This window comes from Hyla sarda, chromosome 1 (genome assembly GCF_029499605.1).
Source record: "Hyla sarda isolate aHylSar1 chromosome 1, aHylSar1.hap1, whole genome shotgun sequence".
Classification (NCBI taxonomy): domain Eukaryota; kingdom Metazoa; phylum Chordata; class Amphibia; order Anura; family Hylidae; genus Hyla; species Hyla sarda.
Window position 1 is genome coordinate 396,509,935 of NC_079189.1, and position 22,322 is coordinate 396,532,256.

Genomic DNA, 22,322 nt, shown 5'->3' on the forward strand with positions numbered 1-22,322 from the left:
TCCTATTGAGAACTTGCTGCCTATTCTAGAGGAAAAAATCCCTAGGGGTTTGCAAAGGAGGGAAGTTCTAAAACACCCTTGTGGCATTGTGGACTCTGCAACCTGCAGGTCATTGGTGTTATAACTGTATTAGTAGTTTAGGTCACTTCCTTTCTATTGAATTACATAAAGATCTGTGGTTTATAGAAAACACCTCTGTATTATGGGAACTCTAGCAAGTTTGGGGAGTTTTATTAATAGTTATGCTAATCTGTCTGGAATAGCTGCTTAAAAAAAAATAAAATAAAAAAACATTGCATTTAGAATAGCAAACTATTAAGGCATGCCGACATTATTACTTACACAAATGAGTGGCTTTACAGTGGTAGTGAACATCTCTAGATTCAATCTGAATCTGATAAGCATCTGATCGTTAGGGGTGCAACCGCTGGGACCCCTGCAATCTCCTGCTAGAGACCCGGGCTCTCCGCTCAAAGCGAAGGCAGACACGCCCCACTATTGGAGAGCCGGAGATATACGAGTGCTGAATCTCCAAGTCTCCCATGCAGGAGATCGCGGGGGTCCCAGGGTTGGACCCTTCGCGATCAAACAGCTATCCCCTATCCTTTGAAGGGGATAAGTTGTCTTACAAAGCAGTAACTTGAACTCTGAAGCTTACTTCAGAACACTATACAAAAGAGTTAAAATGAAACTTCTCAGAACACTAATGTCCCTTATGCTGGACAACCCTGTACTACGGGGCATCAGTCAAACTTGACTGGGAGGAAGGAGGGAGTAGCAAGCTTGGCTAGGGACCTGACAGATTCTCTTTAATCTCACCGATCAGAGTTCTTTTTTTCTATATGACCGTAAATTATCTATAAATACACACAATCTCTAAATATTCTGTTACATGCACACAATAGTAGAACACATTGGCCCTCATTTACTATTCTAAATCCGACTTTTGTCGGGTTATTTTGGCGCATCTTTGTCTGCGCCATGTCGCAGACATCGTGCGCCAGTCTGCGACACGATGCGACATTTTTTCCCCGACGGACCCGATGTGGATTCTCCCAAACCCGAAAAAGGGGCGTAACCCGACATTTCTGAGCTTTCCCACGTATTTGTAAAGGTTTCCAACCCGAATTTGTTGAATTGTTGTGGATTTTTTCCCGACAACTCAGAGGAGTTGGAAACCAAAACCTATAAAACCCACGTGCGACAAACAGGATGCTACATAATAATAAATACCAGGGGAAAAAAGCAGTCGGGTAAGAAAGCAAGATAGACTTACAACCCGATTTTCTAAGTAAATGAGGGCCAATTTGTATTAAAATATCATGCAAAAGTCCATTGTATTTCATTAATGCAACTTAAAAGAAAAACGAATCATGAAGTGCTCCAAAATCTCCTGGTAGATGAATATGTTGACCCTGGAGTTAATGAAGCACAGTGGACCAACACCAGTAGATGACAAATCCCCAAATCATATATACAGTGGTTCCTCAAGTTACAATATTAATTGGTTCCAGGACGACCATTGTATGTTGAAACCATTGTATGTTGAAACCATAACTCTATGGAAACCTGGTAATTGGTTCTGAAGTCATCAAAATGTCATCCAAAAATAGGAAAAAGTGAGGATTAAAGAAAAATAAGTAGATAACTAATATAGAAAAAGCAAATCCTTACATATAAAAGTAATAAAGATCTGCTGGGAGCTGTAATCACTGTCTATGTAGAGAACAGGAGCTTCTTCAGGGTCCTGTACAGTACACGCAATGTCCTAAAAAAGTAATGGAGCCGCCCTCACCTGGTGTCCAAAGAAGCAGCCCCTGCCACAGGTTAAGAGTAGTACAGAACATGTAATACCTCCCTGTACTGTAGGTAGGCGCTTCCAGAGAGCAATTCAGTGTATGCACTTCAGTAATACAGGGGTTTTACCAGTGAATGCCCATTCTGATTTGTCAGTTCTTCCAGCCATTGACATGTATCACAGATCTGGTCTGTCTGTAGCATTGTATGTTGAGTCTGGTTTCAACTTACAATGGTCCAGAAAAGACCATTGTATGTTGAAACTATTGTATGTTGAGGCCATTGTAAGTTGAGGGATCACTGTATTGGGGATTTGGGGTTTTCATGAGCTGTAAACCATAATCCTCACAATTATGACAAATCAGGTCTTGATCTATCTTGCTTTACATGTAATGATTCTCTCTCATATTAGTTTCACCTTTTAAGCTGCTTCACTGAAATAAATGAACTTAGCACCATATTCTAATTTTTTGAGTTTCAGCTGTAATCCAGTGTTGAACCCATTCACTGCTGAAAGTATATATTTATATGTCGTGACTGCCACAACTAGAATACCAGGGCTAGAGCTTAGATCTTGGAGTCAGTAAAACACACAGATAATTGGGGTGCACTCATTTTAAGCCAAAAAGCAGAATGAAAGTATTTACTTCCTTGGTCAGTGTGAAAAATTAAATAAACTAGTCAAATGAGGACATATAAGTGACATGTACAAGCTCTGTGCATCTTGAACTTCAATATTAAGGAATTAAAAGTAAATAATTGTTTTATCTTAAATGATGAAAAATTGCGTTAAGCCGATGTAGACAGAGACTTAAGCCGCATGAGTTAAATACATGCATCAGGCTGACCGACATCTGTCTCCATTATATCACATAAGATGCTTACAAAGTCCCAGTTGATCTGATCATGCATGTTTATCTGGGAGAGGGGAACACTAGCTGCTGCCAGGGGAACAAGCAACCACAGCATATTGAAATCCAACATGGCAGATCATTTCTTCTTTAAGGGGACAGGGAATGATCAGACCATCCCTACATACATTACATTGTCAGCTGATTCAGCTAAAATCATTGGATTCATCAGATTTTAAAATTTATCTAGACAGTTGTCGTTTAATGTTATCAATGGAGTGAGCGGAAATTAATCGCCCCCCTCAAAAATAAAAGATAACCACTTAATTGAAAATATTTTGACTTGCCTCTCTCTCTTGGCCTTGATATGGAGCCTCTAGCATTGCTTCTATCACAATGTCAAAGTCATCAGAAGCCATATCTGTTCACCGGCGAGTTTTTGTTCTGCACAAAAAAATAAAATAAAAACATGAATCAAATACATAACTGGCCAACAGGGTTATATCCATAAACTAATAAAAATATTAAATTTACAAATACATAAACCTAAAATTAAGGCCACAGTCACATGGTAAGTATAGCAACGCAGGAAGTGTGGCCAAAGAGTGCATCTGGCTGCATCACAACTAACGGAAGTAAATGAGGTTGTATTATGACAGTGTTTCCCAACCAGGGTGCCTCCAGGTGTTGCAAAACTCCAACTACCAGCATGCCTGGACTGGCAAAGGCTGTCCGGGCATGCAGGTAGTTGTAGTTTCAAAACAGCTGAAGTCACCCTGGTAGAAAAACACTGAGCTAAGTAAAAGGGCACATGGGGAAAAAAAAAAATGGGGGGGGGGGGGGAACAGATTGTGATACGGTGGGGGTGGGGAATGTGACGGGAGAAGATGTGACCATGTGATGAGAATGTGACAGGGGGGGGGGGGGGGGGGAGATGGAAATTAAATGGGGAGATGTAAAATGGGTGGGTTGGAATTTATTATATCGCATCACATATCGAAATCGCAATATTTAGGCCCATAATTGCAATCGCACATCTTCCCCATATCATGCAGCCCTACATCGCAACCAGTGAATGTAACTGGACCCAATGAATAGGCCAATTACTAAAGTGTAAAACATGTGAACAGCTGACTGAATATGATTATACACACACAACTTTACAAGCCAAGACTATTGCAAGAATAGTATCCGGTGATATAAAAGTGGGTATAGAGAGCAGAAAGTTACAATCAGCTTTACACCGGGTCAAGGCCAAGGAGAGGTGTCAGGCTGGGCTCACACGTATGTTCACAGGGAGTGTTAGAGCATTGTGTGCCCCAAAATCTGCTCGGCAAGGTTTTCATGATGTTACAATCAGTGAAAGTGTGAGATGTTTGTTTATACCACAGAAAAACGTTTTCCTGCATTAAGCCACGCTGCCTTTGAACAAGTCTGGTTTGTCAGGAAACAGACTGATAAAAACTCTACAGTTACATGGTTAGCGAAATTGTGTTAATTCATGTGTCTCGTATCTGATTCTGCCCGTCAGTTCATACCATGCATCCTGTATTTGAATAGCTACATTATAAAATGCTGTGTCTGCTATGGAGAAATCATGAGACACTGCTCGGCTCGAAGGTAAACAAACTTAAAAGGGCATTTTTTTTGTTTTTTTGCAAATACCTTCACTTGTCAAACTTGCTTCCTTCTCCTGTGATGCCCGCCTGTTCCCTTACTCCTCCCCTTCTATACAGCTCGATGCCTCCACTATAGAAGCTGTTACAGTCATTCCCTCTCCCCACATAGCAGCGAGTAACATTGCTGGGACAACAGTGGGGTTATGTAGTGTGGCAATGGGGGCATAACAGGATCATCATATGAGTGGGACGATCCTCTGGAATAACACAGCCGTGCAGGGGGCTCCTGTGGGTCCCTCATCAGGAGTACGCATGTTCAGGGCAGCAGTGGTGACATCACCCCATCATCACTTTGCAAAGACAACTTTCATTTTACCATAAAACATACAATGCAGGATATATGTGAAAACAGAAAACTGACATGTTATAAGTTAAAATGAAAGAGAAAAAAATAAATAAAAACGCAAAACTTGAAATTGGCTGTGTCCTCAAGGCCAAAATGGGCTGTGTCCTTAACCCCTTAAGGACACAGCCAATTTTTTCCTCCTCGCCTTCTAAAAATCATAACTCTTATATTCCCATCCACAGACAAGACAAGGGCTTGTTTTTTCGAGCGACCCGTTGTCCTTTGTAATGACATCATTCATTTTACCATAAAATGTATGGCACAACCCAAAAAATTATTTGTGTGCCGAAACTGAAAAAAAAAAAAAAAAAAACTAAATTTTTTACATTTTGGAAGGTTTTGTTTTCACACTGTACAATTTACTGTATAAATAACATGTTCTCTTTATTTTGTGGGTCAATACGATTAAAATGATACAATAATAGAAAAGTATGTAATCATGGGTATCACTAAAACAAAAAAAAAATCTCAAAACTTTTTATCCAAATCAGTATGTTTAAAATCCCTCTATTTTGACGACCTATAACTTTCTCATTTTTTCATATACACGGCTGTATGAGGGTTAAATTTTTTGCGCCATGATCTGTACTTTTATCAATACCACATTTTTTTTTTTTATAAATTATTATTTTTTTTTTTTTTTAAGTCCCCACAGGGGACTACCTATAGCAATCATTTTATTGCTAATACTGTTCAGTGCTATGCATAGGGCATAGCACTGATCAGTGTTGTCGGTCATCTTCTGCTCTGGTCTGCAGACCCCAGGAGACGGGCAGAGGCAGGTGAGGGGACCTACAGCCACCATTTTAGATGATAGGATCCCAGCGGCAGCGCCTTGAGTGATCCGATCATCCATTTAAACACACGCATTGCCACATGTATTGATCATGGCATCAGAGGGGTTAATGGCGGACATCAGCGTGATCGTTGATGTCCACCATTAGCGGCAGGTCCCTGGCTGCTGATAGCAACCAGGACCTGCCGAGCATAGTGCTCGGATCATGTACATGACTTAAATGTGCGTCATGGTGCATTAGGTCCCACCGCATCATGACTTTCATTTACCTCCTGTGTCGTTAAGAGGTTTAACCCCTTAAGGACCCGGGGGTTTTCTGTTTTTTCCTCCTTACCTTTAAAAAATCATAACTCTTGCGCCCCCAATTCTACTTTGTAATGACACCAGTAAATTTTTTTGTTAAAATGACACTTTATCTTTATTCTGTAGGTCCATACGGTTAAAATGATACCCTACTTATATAGGTTTGATTTTTTTCGTACTTCTGGAAAAAATCATAACTACATGCAGGAAAATGTATATGTTTAAAAATTGTCATCTTCTGACCCCTATAACTTTTTTTTATTTTTCCACGTATAGGGCGGTATAAGGACTCATTTTTTGCGCCGTGATCTGAAGTTTTTAGCGGTACCATTTTTTGTATTGATAGGACTTATACCAAAAATACACTCTCAACCCCCCATCATAAAATCGCGATGTCCCGATCAGCTGGGACGCGAGCGGAGACCCCCTTACCTTGCCCCGTCGCGTCCCATCAGCGTTTGATTGCTCCAAGCCTGAACTACAGGCTTGAGCTATCGTGCCCCTATCTCGCTGATCCATGCAAAGCTATGGCTTTGCAGTGATCAGGGTAAAAGATCAGTGTGTGCAGTGCTATAGGTCCCTATGGGAGCTATAACACTGCAAAAAAAAAAAAAAAAAAAAAAAAAAAAAAGTTAAAGGTCCTTTTACCGCTTCCCTAATAAAAGTTTGAATCACCCCCCTTTTCCCATAAAAAAAAAAAAAAAAAAAAAACAACTGTATAAACTGTATAATAAAAATATGTGGTATCGCCGTGTGCGAAAAAGTCCAAACTATAAAAATATATTGTTAATTAAACCACACGGTCAATGGCATACGCGCAAAAAAATTCCAAAGTCCTAAATAGTGTATTTTTGGTCACTTTTTATATAATGAAAAAATGAATAAAAAGTTATCAAAAAGTCCGATCAAAACAAAAATGGTACCGATAAAAACTTCAGAACACGGTGCAAAACATGAGTCCTCATACCACCCCATACGCGGGAAAAAAAAAGTTATAGGGGTCAGAAGATTCAATTTTTTTACGTATAAATTTTCCTGCATGTAGTTATGATTTTTTTCCGAAGTACAACAATATCCAACCTATATAAGTAGGGTATCATTTTAACCGTATGGACCTACAGAAGATAAGGTGTTATTTTTACCGAAATATGCACTGCGTAGAAACAATTTTGTCGCACAATGAATTTTTTTTCCGTTTCGCTGTGGATTTTTTGGTAAAATGACTAATGTCACTGCAAAGTAGAATTTGTGGAGCAAAAAATAAGCCATAATATGGATTTTTAGGTGCCAAATTGAAAGCGTTATGATTTTTAAAAGGTGATTAGGAAAAAATTTAAATGCAAAAACGGAAAAACCCTGCCTCCTTAATAGGGATCGATCGATTATCGGTATGGCCGATATTATCGGCCAATAATCACGATTTTGGGCATTATCGGTAACGGCAATTATCTTGCCAATAAGCCGATAATGCCCCGCCCCCCGCACCGCGACCGCCACCCCCTCGACCCGCCGCACCTTCGACCCACCGCACCGCGTCGCACCCCCCACCGTGATGCTAGGCGGTATACCGGTATGGATTTTTTCCCATACCGCTATACCGGTCGGGCCCCTCCCCCACCCTCAGAGTGAATAAAAAAATTAAACTTACCCGTAATGGGGGTGGTCCAGGCCATCCTTCCTTCATGTAGTGTCCGGGGGCGTTCCGGGTGATCCGGTCCGGGCTGTCCTTCTCCCACGGTCTTCTTCTCCACTCCGGGCAGGCTCCGGCCTAGTACGCTGCATAGACGCCGCTACGTCAGGTGCGTTGCTGCGCACGGGCGTCACTGCGCAGCGACGTCTATGCAGCGTACTAGGCCGGAGCCTGCCCGGAGTGGAGAAGAGGCCCGCCGGAGAAGAAGGACAGCCCGGACCGGACAACCCTCCACCCGGAACGCCCCCGGACACTACAGGAACGATGGATGGATGGCCTGGAGCACCCTGGCAGGTAGGGGAGAGAGGCGGGTGGCGGCGGTCTATGGCCCCGCAAAAGCCACTGCAGATCATTGATTTAAAGCGCCCGCTTTAAATCAATGATCTGCAGCGGTGTCGCAGGGGGTTAAATAGCCGATAACTTATACCGGAATACCGGTATAAGTTATCGGCTATCGGCCCTAACCTGCACCGATTATCGTATCGATATCGGCCCTAAAAAACCGATATCGGTCGATCCCTACTCCTTAACCCCTTAAGGACTCAGCCCATAGGACAATTTTATTTTTACGTTTTCTTTTTTCCTCCTCGCCTTCAAAAAAAAAAAAAAAAAAAAAAAAAAAAAAAAAAATATAACTCTTATATTTTCATCCACAGACTAGTATAAGGGCTTGTTTTTTGCGCGACCAGTTGTCCGTTGTAATGCCATAACTCACTTTACCATAAAATGTATGGCGCAACCAAAAAAATACTATTTGTGTGGGGAAATAAAGAAAACCGCAATTTTGCTAATTTTGGAAGGTTTCGTTTTCACGCCGTACAATTTACGGTAAAAATGACATGTGTTCTTTATTCTTTGGGTCAATACGATTAAAATGAGACCCGTGATAACGTACTTTTCTATTACTGTTGCGGTTAAAAAAAAAAATCTTTTTTTAAACGCAGACTTTTTAACCAAATTAGTACGTTTAAAATCCCCCTATTTTGAAGACCTATAACTTTTTCATTTTTCCGTATAAGCAGCCATGATCTGTACTTTTTTTTGATACCATATTTGCTTATATAAAACTTTTAATCCATTTTTTTTATAATTTTTTGGAATAAAAGGTTATTAAAAAAAAGCAGCTATTTTGGACTTTTTTTCTACGTTCACCGTACGGTATCATTTACATTTTTTAATAGTTCAGATATTTACGCACGTGGCGATACCAAATATGTATATAAAATATTTTATTTTGGGGGTGAAATAGGGAAAATGAGACAATTTGTGTTTTTATTGGGGGAGGGGGGTTTTCACATTTTTTTTTACTTTTATTTTTACACTTTAATAGTCCCCATAAGGGACTATTTATAGCAATCATTCGATTGCTAATACTGTTCAGTGCTGTGTATAGGACACAGCACTGATCAGCATTATCAGTCATCTTCTGCTCTGGTCTGGTCTGCGGGAAGGCAGATCAGAGCAGAAGATGCCAGGAAGGCAGCGGAGGCAGGTGAGGGGACCTCCGTCTGCCATGCTGGATGGAGGCTGTCACTCACCTCCTACTGCTGCTGCTCCACGCCGCCGTCACTCCTGGGGCCCCGATCCCAACAAGGACGCCGGGGATCGGGCTCCCCAGCACCCGGGGTCTTCTTCCCGCACCCGTCCTCCGGAAGAGGGGTAGAGCGGGTTGCGGGAATGACACCCGCGATTTTTTCATTTGCCGATACAGAATCGATTCAAAATATTTTTGAATCGATTCTTTTAGGGATGTGGAATTTTTATCTGCGGACGCCTGGAACAGCATGTCATGTCCCGGGCATCAGGAGATAAAAGTTCCACATTTGTGGAGCCGGGCAGGCCGGATCTGACACGGTGGCGCTCTGGGTGTATGGAGCGGGCTCCGACTCGTGCCCGCTCCGTTTTATGCGACCCCCGGCTGATTTCAGTAGCCGGGGGCCGCCGCTTATAGCCAGCATGCGGGAATCGCCGCGGCTGGCTTTTAAAGGAGTATCCGGTGCGCACTTTTCTCATGTTATCCCGTCCGGGCTGCAAAATAAAATAAAACGCACTTTATCTTACCTGCCAACGAGCCCGCGGAGCTCCGGTACAGGTGTTCGGTCCCCGGGCTGTATTCTTCTTACTTCCTGTTAGTCCGGCACGTCACACGGAGCTTCAGCCTATCACTGGCCGCAGCGATGTCCCGCCTCCGCTGGTGATAGGCTGAAGCTCCATGTGACGTGCCGGGCTAACAGGACGTAAGAAGAATACAGCCCGGGGACCGAACACCTGTACCGGAGTGTACCGGAGCTCCGGGGGCTCGTTGGCAGGTAAGAGAAAGTGCGTTTTATTTTATTTTGCAGCCCGGACGGGATAACATGAGAAAAGTGAGCACCGGAGTACTAGATCGCCGCTGTCAAAGCTGACAGCGGCGTCTATTGGGATCTATGAATGCTCCCAGGTGGGCGATGTATCGGGATATATCGCGATGTATCGTCACCTAGACGGTATCGCGATATATCGAATCGCCACACTGGTATCGCGATTCGAATCGAATCGCCAAATTCTTGGCGATTCACACCCCTACTGGAGACCCGATTGACCCGGAATCCGCCGCAGATCGCTGGACTGAATTGTCCAGCGATCTGCGGCCATCGCCGACATGGGGGGTCATCATGACTCCCCTGGGCGATATGCCCCGATGCCTGCTGAACGATTTCAGCAGGCATCGGGCACCGGCTCCGCTGTAGATGACTGCGGGGGGCCGGTAAAGCACATGACGTTATCATACGTCATGTGTCCTTAAGGACTCGGAAATGGAGACATATGAGAACGTCATGTGTCCTTAAGGGGTTAAAGAGTAGCTCCCACCATCTTTTTGTTTTTCTGTTCCTGCCTATTGCCCATCTCTCCCTAACCCCCTCCCTGCTTTAAACATTTTTTTTTTTTTTTTAACTATATAAAAAAAAATTAAAAAAAAATAAAAGCCTTCTTGTCTGCCTGGTAGTGTGCTCAGGCAGACTTCCCCAGCAGGCACGTCGTCACTGATGCCTGCTGTGGGGGCCGACTTCCACCCTTAGTTCATCTACACAGGTTGCCTGCAGCTTTTTCACCACTACAACTCCCAGCTTGCCCTGACATCTATTGGCTGTCGGGGCATGCTGGGAGTTGTAGTTGTGAAACAGCTGGAGGCACCCTGTGTTGAAAACAATAGGTCAATAAGTTACCCCGTATCTCTCCCCCCCCCCCCCGGTGTTAAAACTAGGGATTGACCGATATCGGATTTTTGGGGCCGATACCTATACCGATAATCGGTGGAGGTTAGGGCCGATAACTTATACCGATATTCCAGTATAAATTATCGGCTATTTATCCCCCCGCGACACCACAGCAGATCATTGATTTAAAGCGGGCGCTTTAAATCAATGCACTGCAGTGGCTTTTGCGGTGCCATAGGCCGCCACCACCCGCTTCTCCCCCCCTACCAGTCAGGGTGGTCCGGGCCATCCATCCTTCCTGTAGTGTCCGGCGTTATTCCGGGTGGTCACGGCGTAGCGGCGTCTATGCAGCGTACTAGGCCGGAGCCTGCCCGGAGTGGAGAATATGACCCCCGGAGAAGGACAGCCTGGACCAGTTCACCCTCCACCCGGAATGCCGCCGGACACTACAGGAAGGATGGATGGCCCGAACCACCCCCATTACGAGTAAGTTTAATTTTTTTTATTGACTCGGAGGGTGGGGGAGGGGCCCGACCGGTATAGCGGTATGGGCAAAAATCCATACCGGTATACCGCCCAGCACTACGGTGGGGGGTGGGACGCGGTGCGGTGGGCGTTCGCGGTGCGGGGCATTATCGGCAAGGTAATTGCCGATACCGATAATGCCCAAAATCGTGATTATCGGCCGATAATATCGGCCATACAGTTAAAACCCTGATCCCCGCTCTCCCCCAACCCCCTTTTAAAACCACGATCCCCGCTCTCCCCTAAACATACATACATAATGCAGAGTCCGGCGTGCAGGGGCAGCGATGACATGTGCGAGACGAGTGGCCGGCGTGTGAGCCCAGGAAGCCAATGCGCTCGCTCCCGCCTGTCTGATCGACAGACAGGGAGCAAGCGCAGGCTGAGTGAATTCGGACCGATTGCCCGGCCGGCATCGGTCCGAATTTAGGCGTGACATCACACCAGCCTGCAGCTGGCCACTAGGACGGAGACCCCTAGTGGCCGGTTTTCAAACATAAAAAAAATTTAAATATATTAGAGATATGTTGTAGTACATATGTACTACAACATAAAAAAAAAAGTTGATGACAGTGCCCATTTAGGGTGCGTTCCCACAGGGCGTATATGCAGCGCATTTCACGCTGCACAAAATTTAAGACCGCAGCGGGAAATATGCTGCGTATTCCTTGCTCACTATACACACAGGGTTTTCCGGCAGCAGCCCTATGCGTGTAGTGAGTTTTGGAGGCGGGGCCACGCGTCACAGTCACGCCGGACACGGCCCTGCCTCCAAAACTCACTGCACACATAGAGCTGCCGCTGGAAAGCCCTGTGTGTATATTGAGCAAGGAATATGCAGCGTATTTACCACTGCTGCCGTAAATTTTGCGCAGCGTGAAATACGCTGCGTATACGCCCTGTGGGAACGCACCCTTAAGGTGAAAATGGGCTTGGTCCTTAAGGGTTTAAGGTAATTAGCTTTTTTTTATCATTTTTCCTCCTTGCCGTCTAAGCGCCATTACTCTTATTTTTCCATCCACAGACCCATATGAGGGATGTTTTTTGCGCAATCAATTGTACTATTTGATGACACCTTTTATTTAAGCCTAAAATGTATGGCACAACAAAAAAAATTATTTTGTGGGGAAATTGATAATAAAACCGCAATTTTGAACATTTTTTTTGAAAGGGAGGGGTTAAGTTTTTACACACTGCACTTTAAGTAAAACTGACAAAAAATGTGTATTTTCTGACCCCCTATAACTTTCTAATTTTTCCGTATATGGGGGCTCCTTATATGTACAGTGAGTGATCTGTGTTTTCTTCTTTTGTTTCATTTCTGCATATGCTGTGAGAATCCTGTGCTGGCTCGCTTCGTGTACAGGACAAGAATGTACATAGTGGTGCGATAAATGGTCACTGTCAGATCCAAAAACTTTGTATATGTTGTTATTGATGAAAATTAAAGATCTTCTGTAATATAGTTCTAACATTTTTAAAACATTTAACCCCTTAACGACGCAGGACGTATATTTACGTCCTGAGCCGGCTCCCGCGATATGAAGCGGGATCGCGCCGCGATCCCGCATCATATCGCGTCGGTCCCGGCGCTCATCAACGGCCGGGACCCGCGGCTAATACCACACATCGCCGATCGCGGCGATGTGCGGTATTAACCCTTTAGAAGCGGCGGTCAAAACTGACCGCTGCTTCTAAAGCGAAAGTGACCCGGCTGCTCAGTCGGGCTGTTCGGGACCGCCGTGGTGAAATCGCGGCGTCCTGAACAGCTGACCGGACACAGGGAGGGCCCTTACCTGCCTCCTCGGTGTCCGATCGGCGAATGACTGCTCCGTGCCTGAGATCCAGGCAGGAGCAGTCAAGCGCCAATAACACTGATCACAGGCGTGTTAATACACGCCTGTGATCTGTGTCAAAGATCCGTGTGTGCAGTGTTATAGGTCCCTATGGGACCTATAACACTGCAAAAAAAAAAATGTAAAAAAAAAAAAAGGTAATTTAACCCCTTCCCTAATAAAAAAGTTTGAATCACCCCCCTTTTCCCATAAAAAAAATAAAAATAAACATATGTGGTATCGCCGCGTGCGTAAATGTCCGAACTATAAAAATATATAATTAATTAAACCGCACGGTCAATGGCGTACGCGCAAAAAAATTCCAAAGTCCAAAAAAGCGTATTTTGGTCACTTTTTATACCATTAAAAAATGAATAAAAAGTGATCAAAAAGTCCGATCAAAACAAAAATCATACCGATAAAAACTTCAGCTCACGGCGCAAAAAATGAGTCCTCATACCGCCCTGTACGTGGAAAAATAAAAAAAAAAAAGTTATAGGGGAATGAAGAAGATGACATTTTTAAACGTATAAATTTTCCTGCATGTAGTTTTGCATGATTTTTTTCCAGAAGTACGACAAAATCAAACCTATATAAGTAGGGTATCATTTTAATGGTATGGACCTACAGAATAATGATAAGGTGTAATTTTTACCGAAATATGCACTGCGTAGAAACGGAAGCCCCAAAAGTTACAAAATGGTGTTTTTTCTTCGATTTTGTCGCACAATGATTTTTTCTTCCGTTTCGCCGTGCATTTTTGGGTAAAATGACTAATGTCACTGCAAAGTAGAATTGGCGACGCAAAAAATAAGCCATAATATGGATTTTTAGGTGGAAAATTGAAAGGGTTACGATTTTTAAAAGGTAAGGAGGAAAAAACGAAAGTGCAAAAACAGTGAGTCCTTAAGGGGTTAAAGCGCAACTGTCATGAACTCTGGGTGCTATAACCTACACACAGCCTTTGTGCTGCTATGCCCAGCCGCCACCACGCCCACCCCGTGTCCGTGCTGGGACTGTTGTATGATTGTTACAGGCACACTAAGATGGCAGGCGGCAGCAGGAGTGAGCGCTTGCCTGGATAGGGTGCATGCGCTGAGACCTGTGTGTCAATCACACAGCAGTCCCAGCGCTGACAAAGGGGGTAAGCATGGCGGCGGCTGGGCATAGCTTACCTCACCCGACGTCGATCCAACTGGGTGTGGCTGTGATCAAAAGCATTTTTTGGAGGTGATGAAAGCCCGCAGAAATAAGGTAAAAACAATCCCTTAAATCCAGGAAGAAAATCCTGCACTCACCGTGTCCATCGCTGAGTGTGTGGAGGCTCCAAGGAAGAGGAACGTGAAAGAGGTAAACGGGGCTCACCTTCACCTTTCTCTTCCATGGAGCCTCCACACACTCAGCGATAGACACGGTGAGTGCAGGATTTTCTTCTTCCTGGATTTAAGACATTTTTCTAGCTTTGTTCCATTTAGTCCGTGCACCTCCTTTACCATCCGATTATTTGTTGTATTTTTTGTTACACATGTACTGTGCCTCCCCTTGTCCTCTTTTATTTGGAAGTAAAAACAATGCTGTGCACATGTGAATTACTGTTTTTATGGGGATTTATACATACTGTATTCTGTAACAAGCTATTTGTAATAAAGAAATATATTTTTAGCTATTTGAGATTTTGATTTGTTAATGCTGTGCACACCATCTGCCCACAGCATAAAGGCTGTGTGTAGGTTATAGCACCCAGAGTTCATGACAGTTGCGCTTTAATAAAGAAAACGGCTCCTGAAAATCCCACCACTAGGGGTCCTCATACCTACTGGGACACTTACCAGTCTTGCAGCATCAGACTTGTCCATGAGTAATGGACAAGGCTGCATGAGCCAATGCACCAATCAACTCCCACCACAATGAGGAAACGCCCCCTTCCCGGGTGGATTTCTAACACTGTGAGCTAATGAAAAGAGGGATTTTATAATAAATATAGGTGATAGAGGCATAAAATTACATGTACATGATCAGGATTCGGTACTGAATAACATTTTTCTTGTAGGATGTGACAGGCTTTAAGTACCAGCATCATTATTATTGGAGAGGTGTGAAAAGGTTTTCATGTAATCTAGGGACATTTGGGCCTCTTATTTTAATGTTATCTTAAAAGGATAACTGTCAGCTTGCTCCCCTTGCACTAACCAGTGGTACTGGCTGATAGTGCGGGGGACGCTGATCAGTTTGATGCTTACATTGCCCGGATCCGCCACGCCGTAATCTTCTATTTTCGGTATATGCTAATGAGGTGCTAACTGGCAACAATATTCCTCCCCTCCCTCTTCTCCCCGTTCTCTAATGAAGCGAGAGGGGAGATATATTGATAATCTGGGTGGTGCTGCGGCAGGCGGCACTGACATCAGAGTGCCAGTTAGCACCTCATTAGCGTTTACTGAAAATAGAACATTACGGCCAAACGGTGTGGCGGATCTGGGCATGGTAAGCATCAAACTGATCAGCGTCTCTTGCACTACCAGCCAGTACCACTGGTTAGTGCAAGGGAGCAAACTGACAGTTTTCCTTTAAGAGTGATTAACCCATTCCTGACATTAGACATACACGTCTTGGTGTCTGGAGTGGGCTTAGGAGCTGACCTCACTTTATTACATGGCAGATGACACTTTTTCAGAAACAACTCTGACTCCAGCTATTTAACCTACTGAATCACTGTTTCCCAACCAGTGGGTGTCCTGCTGTTGCTAAACTACAACTCCCAGCATGCCCAGACATGGGGACAGCTTGAGGCACACTGGTCTAGATGTAAGAGGTCACATCTTTGAATTCTCACATTATTCATCCAGTACGCTGAATGTCCGAATACTAAGCCAAGCCGTCATTGTCACGTCTACTATAAATCTATCAAAACCTTCCACAGCTCCATCCCCAAGTTATCCATACACCAGCACCATCATCCATACGACGTGTACATACATTCACCACCAGCTGAGAGACCTCCACCGTTCGTACACAATAGTCGGCTCGTCCTTCCCCGTCCGTTACACGGATGCACCACTGACAACCGTTCACACGTTACACATATTGCCCGAGGAAGAAAAACCGTAACCCGCTTAACGTAACCCCCACCATGCCACTAATCTAAACTACCGCCTGGGGCTAAGCGACCGTACATACACGACTCACCCGCTCTCGTTTATACTCCGTCAGAACTAGCACTACTAATATGGCGGCAAGGCCTTCTACCTTCCAGAAGCTTCCCTCAGTAATGAAATCAAACAGCCAATAGCATTCCTTGTCGTCAGGCTAACAGGAAACCACCAATGGAAACTCGCCAGAAGCCGGACATGGACCAATCAAGGAAAAGCATCATAACGAGGCTTGAGCAGCACAGTGATAATATTGTTACGTGAGAGGACGTCCCTGTGTGTACAATGAATAATTCACTTAGTTTTTGTGTGTTTTATCAAAACCAATGCAGAGAAAAAGGAAAAATAAAGCAGTTGCCCCTAGCAACCAATTAGACTGCTTCTTTTATTTTATAAAGGCTTCTTACAAATGAAAGCAATTTTATTAGTTGCTATGGGCAACTGTTCCACTCTTCCTCTGTTGAGGTTTTGATAAATGTCGCTTATTGTGGATTACAGCGCTGCTATAGCGGTATATGGGGCTTCTACTGTACCTTTATTTCCTTCAATTTAACATGCAAGTTTGGCCATCATCCCCCCCCCCCCCCCCCCCATCATAAGTTTCAGGGCCCCAGTCTTCCAAACAGTCTGTGCCCCCAGACAGTGCAGCAGTGCAAGAAAAGGGGGGATAGTCAACAGCAAGGGGCCCCTTTTTATATTTAATTTGGCCCCGGCCCCCATAGCAGTACCTCTAATACTTCTCTGATGACTGTCCTGCGTTCACACTACGGAATTCTCGCGGCTGAATTCCGCAAGCGGAGATTCCACCTGGCGGCCGCCGCCAATGATGCTTCGGCGCTAGGGCCGCGGGGCACTGAGCCGCACAAAGAATTGTTCTTTCTTTGCGCAGAACACTTTCAGTGGCGGAATGTCAGCCACTGAAATTCCGCAGTGTGAACGGGTCTCGCGGAAACCCGTTTACACCGCGGAATTGCGCCCACGGAATTCCGGCCGGAAATTCCACGGCAATTCCGTAGTGTGAACGTACCCTAAAGCAAAAAAAAAAAAAAAAAAACATAGTGACATGCTATATTGTACACTATAGGGGAGATTTATAAAAAAAATAATAATTGCCCAATTGCCCATAGCAACCAATCAGCTCGCTTCTTTCATTCTTAGGGTGCGTTCACAAGGACTAATTCAAGAGGAATTTACTCGAGTAATTCCTCTTGAATTCTCCGCTCCAAATTAATGCACATCTCCTCTGCCCATTGACTTCAATGTTTTTCTGCTGTCCTGTTCACACTGCGGAAATTCTGCTGGCGGAATTCCGACGCTGAATTGCGTTCCGCTTGAAGAAAAAAACATGTTCATTCTTCAAGCGGAATCCGCGAGCAGAATCCAATAGAAGTCAATGGTTAAAAAATATTCCGCCCGACATCGTTTTTGCGTGGAATTCGTGCGCATTTTGTGCGGCATGTGCGCGGAAATGGCTGAAAAACCCTTCACTTCTTTCTCCCCCATTTCCGCGCTCAATTCTGCACGCAATTACGCGCAGATTGTGCGCAAATTTTGCACGAAAATAAAATTATTTTTTTCCGGACGGAAATTTTTCAACGTGAATTACTCTTGGTTTACTACATGTAAACGCACCCTTAACAAGGCCTGTGAAAAATAAAATAAGTGATCTGATTGGTTGCTATGGGCAATTGGTCAACTTTGCCTCTTCACAGATTTTGATAAATCTCCCCCCATGTCTTTATACAGAAACCTGGACAGTAGAGCATAGTAGCGGTGTTTCACCATAGTAAGGAGCTGCACCACCACCAAACTCTCCTGTACAACAGTGTTTCCCAACCAGGGTACCTCCAGCTGTTGCAAAACTACAACTCCCTGCAGGCCTGGACAGCCAACGGCTGTCCGGGCCTGCAGGGAGTTGTAGTTTTGCAACAGCTGGAGGCACCCTGATTGGGAAACACTGCTGTTCAGGCTGCATTCACACTGCACTTTTGTGTGCATTACCGTTACTTAGGAACCAAGGGAAAATGACTCATAGCAGATCTCCTAATAAACAAGCAATAGTAATGAGTATAGGGGGAGGGAGACATATTTAAAAAGGTATTCTGGGAAGAATTTTTTACAAAGCATGATGTGAATGGGTCCTACATGTATCTAATAGTAGTGCTCACTATGTAAAGGTTGTGATACTGATGCTATTTACCTTTTATCATTCTGCTTCCGCTGTCACCTTACACCTCAGATACCGTAAGCTTCTACAGTAAGGCCGCTTTCACACGGACTTAAAGGGGTACTCCGGTGGAAAACTTTTTTTTTTAATCAACTGATGCCAGAAAGTTAAAGGGGTATTCCACCCCTAGACATTTTATCCCCAATCCAAAGGATAGGGGGATAAGATGTCTGATTGCTGAGCATGCGGCACCCACCTGTTTCTGGTCCGGAAGCGCTGGAGGGTCTGGGTCCCGACCACGGGAATGGAAGTTCGTGACGTCACACCCCCTCCCATAGACTTGCATTGAGGGGACGGGGCGTGACGTCACCAGCGGGGCGGAGTCGTGACGTCACGAACTTCCGTTCCCGAGGTCGGGACCCAGACCCTCCAGCGCTTCCGGACCAGAAACAGGTGGGTGCCGCATGCTAAATTGCGGGGGACCCCCGCGATCAGACATCTTATCCCCTATCCTTTGGATAGGGGATAAGATGTCTAGGGGTGGAGTACCCCTTTAAACAGGTTTGTAAATTACTTCTGTGGTGTCCCGGTACAGGACCTGTCCTGTACCATCCTTAGGTCCCCTCGGGAAGAGTGCCTTGGGTCCATTGGGCTCTCTTGCAGGGCTTCACCTTTGTTGCCCGATATAAATGCAATGTATATTCATTATGTGCATCTATTGTTCATATGTATAAAGTTGTACAGTTTGTATAAAATGTATAGGACCTTCTTTGGTTATATGAACTACTGTAATGTGATATACCCAGAGTTCCATGGGCACAGGAACCCCAGGCATTAGCAACCAATGGGCTTTAGTCCAGCCCCCTAGTATATAAGGGGCTGTAGTCTCTCAGTTAGTTCTATTTGTTCCTGCTTCTCATCCGGTACACTAAAGCAGCATAAAGTCCTGTATACTACAAATTCATCTCATCTAGGCCAAAGCCTAAAGAAACGCAGCCACTTCTAAAACGTGAGTTAAAATTCTCTCTACAACTCCAGTGACTACTACTCAGCTAAGGAATATATTAGTAGCACAGTGGCCTGTCTAAATCTATATATAAAACTCAATGAGGGGCATTTACTAAGGGGTTTAGTCATTTTTTTTCTGATTATTTTTGGAGCTAAATTGTCGCAATTGCGCCTACCCTATTTTTCGTGCGACTTTCTCTAGCAAGAGCTAGAAAGTAAAAAAAAAAATTCCCGCTTGATTTACGCTAGTTTTCATTTTTGACTTGCAGTGGTCAGGTATTTATTAACTGCGACAGTCGCAGCTGCGCAATAAACTGTCGCAACGGCCGTAAAAATTTACTAAATTTACTCCAGCTCCAAGATGGAGCAGGAAAAGCTACTGCCGCCCGGGCTCCGACATACTTTCTCCCCGCTACCCTCACTTCGCTACAGGGACACTGCAGTGATTTACATCCCCCCCTCTCACCTGCCAGCGCCACACAACTCCCATCTGTCTGCTAACTGTTGCAAGACTACAAGTCCCAGCATGCCCTTACAGTGAGGACACGCTGGGAGTTGTAGTCTTGTAGCAGCGGGAACTGAGCAGCGCGGGCGGGAGACAAGGTGGGGGGGGGGGGGGGGGGTAGTGGGGAGGCAGTATGAGGAGCCTGGGAGGCTGCACTGTAATGTCAGCCCGGGCTCCTGCCCTGACAGCCAAAGGCTTTGGCTGTCAGGGCATGCTGGGTGTTGTAGTTTTGCAACAGCTGGAGGGCCACAGTTTGCAGACCACTGGTTTGTGGTCTGTAAACTGTAGTCCTCCAGCTGTTGCAAAACTAAACAGCTGAAGGGGACCGGCGAAGACGTTCACTTACCCCTACGAGGCTTCAGCGACGATCGGTGACGGAGATCGTCGGGCGGCACTGTCGCGTGGCAGTGACTTGCGGCAATGTCTTGCGGCGCTGGATCCTACGGAAGCCGGTAAGTTGCCCAAGCCCTAAAACAGTGTTTCCCAACCAGGAGGCCTCCAGATGTTGCAAGACTACAACTCCCAGCATGCCTGGACAGCCTTTGGCTGTCCAGGCATGCTGGGAGTTGTAGTTTTGCAACATCTGGAGGCACTCTGGTTGGGAAACACTGGCCTAAAACAGTGTTTCCCAACCAGGGTGCCTCCAGATGTTGCAAAACTACAACTCCCAGGTTGGGAAACACTGTGCCCAGCCTCCGCCCCACCTTACTGTAAGGGCATGCTGGGAGTTGTAGTCCTGCAGCTGGGGGCAGGGGACAAGCTTGTCACTTGCCCACACATCTCCTGCACCACACAACTACAACTCCCAGCATGTCCTTACTGTAAGGGCATGCTAGCAGTTGTGGTCATGCGGGGCGGGAGATGTGTGAGCAGGTGATAATAAATGTACTAACCCATTTTTTTTTTTCTTCTCATTTCAGATCCGTTTATCCCGTGGACTCCTTCGGATTCAGTGGACTACTTCGATGACCAGCGTTTTTCTTTGTTTGATTTTAATAAAATGGTTAACGAGGGCTTGTGGGGGAGTGTTTTTTGTAATAAAAAATTTTGAAAACCTGTTGTGTTTTTTCCTTACTTTACTTGACAGGTTTAGTAGTGGAAGCTGTCTTATAGACGGAGTCCATTACTAAGCTGGGCTTAGCGTTAGCCACAAAAACAGCTAGCGCTAACCCCCAATTATTACCCCGGTACCCAACGCCACAGGGGTGCCGGGAAGAGCCGGTACCAACAGGCCCGGAGCGTCAAAAATGGCGCTCCTGGGCCTAGGCGGTAACAGGCTGGCGTTATTTAGGCTGGGGAGGGCCAGTAACAATGGTCCTCGCCCACCCTGTTAACGTCAGGCTGTTACTGTTTGGTTGGTATTCGGCTGAGAATAAAAATAGGGGGGACCCTATGCGTTGTTTTGTTTTAAATAATTAAATATTAAAAAAAAACAACACATAGGGTCCCCCCTATTTTTATTCTCAGCTAAATACCAACTAAACAGTAACAGTCTGACGTTACCAGGGTGGGCGAGGACCATTGTTACTTGCCCTCCCCAGCCTAAATAACGCCAGCCTGTTACCGCCTAGGCCCAGGAGCGCCATTTTTGACCCTCGGGGCCTGTTGGTATCGGCTTTTCCCAGCACCCCTGTGGCATTGGGTACCGGGGTAATAATTGGGGGTTGGCGCTAGTTTTTTTGTGGCTAACGCTAAGCCCGGCTTAGGAATGGACTCCGTCTGTAAGACAGCTTCCACTACTGAGCCTGTCCAGTAAAGTAAAAAAAAAAAAATTTATTACAAAAAAAAAACACTCCCCCACAAGCCCTCCTTAACCATTTTATTAACATCAAGCAAAGAAAAATGCTGGTCGTCGAAGTAGTCCACCGAATCCGAAGGAATCCACAGGATACACGGATCTGTAGAAGAAGAAACAAAAAAAAAAAAAAAGTGTAAGTACATTTAGGAAGAAAAAACAGTGTTAAAAAATGTAATAAACACACACACTAAACGCCGTTTACCACTATTCTGAGCCATGACTACAATTTAGTTATTGAATTATTTAGATGTGGTGAAAAAGCTAAAAAAAAAAAAAACTCAAAAACAAAAGATCCAGAAGGAAACCTAGCAGCCAAACCTATTCAGACAGCAGGAAAAAGAGACTATTTTTTTCTACTACATGAAGTAAATTTCCCACTTTTGCCTGTGTGTGCCAAATTTATTAACGCCGTGCAACAATTTAGTAAATTTGTCGCACATAGTCAAAAATGAAGTAGAAAAAAACAGGGTAAAAACCAGACTACATAGGAAATGCCCGTGTGTGTGTGTGTGTGTGTTCCACAAAACGGCTAAAGATATTAACATGAAACTTGGCACACATGTTACTTATATGTCAACAACAAACATAGGATAGGTGATTTAACCCTTACTCACCCCCATTTGCCAGGGGCGGGGTTTATGTTTAAAGTCCCATGCAAGTCAATGGGAAATACATG

At 44.7% G+C, this 22,322-nt stretch overlaps 1 protein-coding gene across 4 annotated transcripts in view; it reads right to left on the minus strand.

Moving 5' to 3' along the window:
* RBM23 (RNA binding motif protein 23) overlaps positions 1-16,351 on the minus strand; it is a 55,943-nt gene extending 39,592 nt beyond the window's left edge. For 3 of the 4 annotated variants that reach the window (XM_056526765.1, XM_056526737.1, XM_056526756.1), the window contains exons 1-2: positions 16,206-16,351; positions 2,996-3,092 (exon numbers count right to left, since the gene is read on the minus strand). In XM_056526765.1, the coding sequence (XP_056382740.1) occupies positions 2,996-3,067 (72 nt within the window). In that variant the 5' untranslated portion in view covers positions 3,068-3,092; positions 16,206-16,351. Of the gene's footprint in view, positions 1-2,995; positions 3,093-15,995; positions 16,131-16,205 lie in introns of those variants that run through there. The other variant, XM_056526746.1, reaches the window with a different exon arrangement.
* Positions 16,352-22,322: the final 5,971 nt, after the last annotated feature.